At 42.2% G+C, this 4693-nt stretch overlaps 1 protein-coding gene across 2 annotated transcripts in view; it reads right to left on the reverse strand.

The window, feature by feature from the left end:
* Positions 1 to 148: 148 nt before the first annotated feature.
* C7 (complement C7) overlaps positions 149 to 4693 on the reverse strand; it is a 67685-nt gene continuing 63140 nt past the window's right edge. For both annotated transcript variants that reach the window (XM_026783666.1, XM_005356583.3), the window contains 2 exons: positions 2143 to 2327; positions 149 to 565 (listed from right to left, as the gene is read on the reverse strand). In XM_026783666.1, coding sequence (XP_026639467.1) covers positions 384 to 565; positions 2143 to 2327 — 367 coding nt within the window. In that variant the 3' untranslated portion in view covers positions 149 to 383. The remainder of the gene's footprint in view (positions 566 to 2142; positions 2328 to 4693) is intronic.

Consider the following 4693-nt stretch of genomic DNA (forward strand, 5'->3'; position numbering starts at 1 on the left):
GGAAATTATGTTCCTTCTGTTTTTCTCACCAATCCATAGGCCATGGACTAGGTCATTCATATTTAACAGAATCACAGGATGAATGGGGAACAAAACCATCTCTAGTCCCATCCTTTAATTTTACAAACACACACACACACACACACACAAGTCAAAGACCAACACGTTTTTCCAAGAACTCACAAGTAGTTCATGCCATTGGGAAAACAAAGATTGTTTGCACAGTTGTCTGAACAGAGAAGGAAGGAATATACACCAGAGGGAAAGGAGAAAAGATGGTGGCTTCATGGTGGGAAAGTCATCTAAGTGCCAAGTACAGATGTTTTAACTCATCATCCATTGACCACTAGACTCTGATGAAAAGGACCAAGGCTCCCTGGGTCCTACTGGGCTTCTTCAGCACAGGGCTTTATGGCTGTTATGGAGATGCTCTGCCCTCTGCATCTTAAGACACCTGCCTCACACTCGGACATCGTCTCCTCCTTGCCATTCACATGCACACAGATGCTGTACCCTGCTTCCTGGCACTCCGAAGCTTCTCTGCAGACACATTTGCTGTTCTGAGCTGGAAGAACAGGTGGGAGACAGTTAATGGCACACTGTGGACGTGGGAGACTCAAAGCACGTTCCCTGCAAACCAATGGCACAGTGATTGGGAGCCCCTGCCTTGAGTGATACAATCAACTATCTGCTGGAAGAACAGGAAGAACAGGAAATGGGGCTGTTTTGTTTCACTTGGTATAAATGGGTTTTGAAATTGGTGCCAGGTTTTCTACTGGCTGGACACATCTGAGGCAGGTCTATTCAAGTCAAGAGTTCTTCCTCTCTTTCCCCATATGGGCAGCACTCCTTGTGGCCAGAAATTAAGGATAATTCCTTGTTCCCCAGACCAAATAAGAAGGTTTCAGCAGACAGTGGAGAGAGAATCAAAGCTCGGAGACACAGAAAGAAAAGAAGAAAAAGTTCTTTGAGAGAGAAAGTATGGCATTGAGAAGGGCACTTGTCCTATAAAAACTAATCAGAAACAAGGAGAAAATGTGGGAGGTAGCTTGGTGGGAATCCATCACCTGGGTCCTCTGGGTCAGCCAGAGAACAGTAAAGCAGCAATGAGCCTGATGTGGTTAGAGTTACATATATTGTCATCCTACTGCAACTCATGAAGAACTGAGGAAAATGTCTCCTGGGGTACACAGGACGGAGAATCAGGAAGCTTACAGATGTCACTATATATCACATAATTCAGTTTCCATGTCTACAAGGACAGAAACCCCGGGCAGAAGCTTGGTTCCTGCAGCCTAGCCCTTCCCCCTTCGCCATATTCCCCAAAGCTTGGGTGGTGTTGAATATCATTGCTAATCTCTGGTTAGCCATATCTTAGGATAATGAACCACAGTCCGAGAAAGCAGCTCCTTTGTGCAGTCTCTTCAGGATTCTGATTATTTCCAGAAGGGTCAGCTTGGTACTCTAACACTTTTTAAACACCCCTTACAACAAGGAGAGGTTTCTTTAATCTCATAGCAGCACCTGGCTCAAATCTTCAACTTTACTTTGTTCCACTGTATGTATGTGTATGTTTGTGTGTGTGTGTGTGTGTGTGTGTGTCTGTGTACGTGTGTGTGTGTGTGTGTGTTTGTATTCACACACCATGATGTGCATGTGGATTCCAGGGACAGAACTCAGGATGTCAGACTTAGTCACAAGCACCTTTACCCACCGAGCCATCTAATCGGCCCAGGGAAACTTCTTCACAGGGGTGTAAAATACAACGATCCAATCTTTAGAAGTTATTGTTCTGTAAGTCCTCTTTTTCCTATGATCTTTTTCATTTTTATTTTATGTGCGCGGGTGTTTTGCCTGTATGTATGCATGCATGCATGCATGCATGCATGCAATGAAGATAGACTGAGAATTAGTGGGGATTAGAGGGACACTTAGATAATCAGGAATGGATTTTTGCCCTCTGATGTTCATCATCCAACCCCCTCTCTAGGGAGAGAACTCAAGAGGAAGTTTACTGTCAAGCTAATCTAATATATTTAACATTTTGAGGTATCTGCTGATAAATTGGAAAGTACATTGTTCAAAACTCTTGGCACTGTCGCCTTGGCATTTGTACAATCACAAACATGGAAGGTTCCTCACCATCACATTTGCTCCATGGCGGACATGCACCACAAGCTTTCTCGGCTGACGCAGGAGGAGTACAGCTGTCCTTGCCAACGAGGGTGTAATTTCTTCCCTGACAGTGGAGAACGTGCATCTTGCACACGGTCAGAGACAATACCTTTCTGCCTCTCGCGTCTCGAGCACAAACATCCAAGGAAGATCTGGAAAGAGCATTTTAATTATGGTATTGGCAACATTTATTTTCTTTAGAGCTGAAGAAGGTAAACAAAAGTAAAAGTTCATGTTCACGACTCTGCAATGCAATCAACACAACAACAACAAAAGCTATGTTTTCTCTTCATGTGCTTACAGTTTTCATATGCCCAGATACCTAGCACTGGTTTATCTTCATCTCGGACAGACCAGACTCAGCAAATTGGATGAGAAGGTGAGGTCTGCCAGCAACTGCAGATGAATTGATACCAAAGGAAACAGAAAACCAGCAAAGACCAAACAACCCCAAGAGATCATGTGAAACCACTGACCTCCCAGCTCTGCAACCCTCTGAGGCTATAACTGTGCGTTGTTCACTAGAATCCTTAAGTAAACAAGTGAAGATGGAACTACTTCTCAATGCTGTCTTAAAGGTTTATTTGTGTTGTTTTAGTTAAGTATATATAGATCTGTGTGCATGCGGCTGTGCACACGAGTGCAGGTGCCTGCAGAAGCCAGAGGGCTGAGATTTCCTAGAGCTGGAATTACAGATGATTTTGCCTGATATGGGTTCTGGGAAGCAAATTCAGATCCTCCGGAGGAGCAGCAAGTGCTCTTAACCACTGAGTCATCCCTCCAACCCAGTTTAAGGAATATTATATATATATTTATGATTATATATGTGTGTGTGTGTGTATCCAGTGATACAGATTGTTGAATAAAGACATTTGCCACCAAATCTAATGATGTGAGTTTGATCCCCAGAACCAACAGGGTGTAAGAAAAGAGCCAAATCCAGCAAGCTATCTTCTGACTGTCTCACTTCTGCTGTGACTTGGTAACCTCCCCCTGCCAACAGACATGACTGTACTTACAAAGGATTTAGAAATATTTCCACTAAACGTCCTAGTGGTTTTTTTTTCTGTTGTTAAAATGGTTTGTGGTGATTTGAAAGAAAATGGCTCCCAAAGGGAATGGCACTATTGGGGGGGATATGACCATGTTGGAGTAGGTATGGCTTTGTTGGAGGAAGTGTGTCACTGTGGAGGTAGACTTTGAGGTCTCATATATGCTCAAGTCATGCCCAGTGAGACAGACCCACTTCCTGCAAGTCAAGATATAGGACTCGCAGCTCCTTCCTTCTTCAGCGCCATGTTTGCCTGCATGCCACATGTCTCACTATGATGATAATGGACTGAACTTCTGGAAACATTAGCCACCCCAAATAAATGTTTTTCCTTTATAAGAGTTGCTGTGGTCGTGGTGTCTCTTCACAGCAGTAGAAACCCTAAGACACGGTATGATATAGCTATTTAGAAACATCATTTTAAAAAGGAATATTCCCTAAACTGGGCAGAGTGGCACACATAGTCTCAGAATTTGAGAGAAGGAAGCAGGAGGATGAGATGTTCAAGGCCAGTCTCAGCTACACAATGAGTTCAAGGCTAGCCTGGATATACAAGACCTGTCTCAAACTCCCCCTGAACCCTATACTCTCCCCACACACACACACAAAAAAAATCCATTTCTGAATAATGATGGATATGAAAAGTGTTGTTGCAGGGAAAAGTCTTACACAACAAAGCATGTTTTATATACTTGTCAGGAAGATCTTACTTTCACATACTTCATTTTCTTTTTCTCTTTGCCCTAGAGCTAAATTTCTCTGGAGTAACTTATATAGAAAAAAAAATTACTATGGATAAATCTTTTTTCTGTTTATTTAAAATTTGAATATAGCTACTTAGAGTGGTTTAAGAAGCAGAAACTTTACAATGCGATGTTGATATTGGCATCCGATACTGTGAAATTATACTAAAAATCATGCCATGGCTATGAATGACAGAGTGAGGATAAACTGAGGGAGATGGAGGAGTTAGAAAGAGAAAAAATGATTGAAATAAATAATAGCTTTAAAACAGCAATAACAGAGATGGAACACTAGGATAAAAACATATCTGGACTGATCACAATCTCACTAATTTTCTGCATATGAAAAGTCATGATAGGTTATCATTATCATCTAACATTAATTCAAGAGGTAGATATGGGTTTTGAGGAGCATGGAAACTACAAAATATTCAGTAAATTGCTGTTTTTATTCCTAAAGATGAACCAACTTAAGTCCTTAATATTAAAAATGAAAATGGTCCAGAGACTGAATATCTCCTATGTCCTCCCAGACCCGGCTCCATTCCTGCTCATCTTCTTTGAAATCTGGCATGGAAGGACCGTATGAGACCATGCTTATCCTGTAGTTGTGAGTGATTCTGTCATTGTGGAGCCCTGGTGAAACCAGGAAGAAAGTGTTCTAACCACGGAAGGAAGTGTTTATAACCCTGGATTAGACCTGCGGTGCCTCTCAAGTCCCTAA

Source organism: Microtus ochrogaster, chromosome 19 (assembly GCF_000317375.1).
Source record: "Microtus ochrogaster isolate Prairie Vole_2 chromosome 19, MicOch1.0, whole genome shotgun sequence".
NCBI classification, from domain to species: domain Eukaryota; kingdom Metazoa; phylum Chordata; class Mammalia; order Rodentia; family Cricetidae; genus Microtus; species Microtus ochrogaster.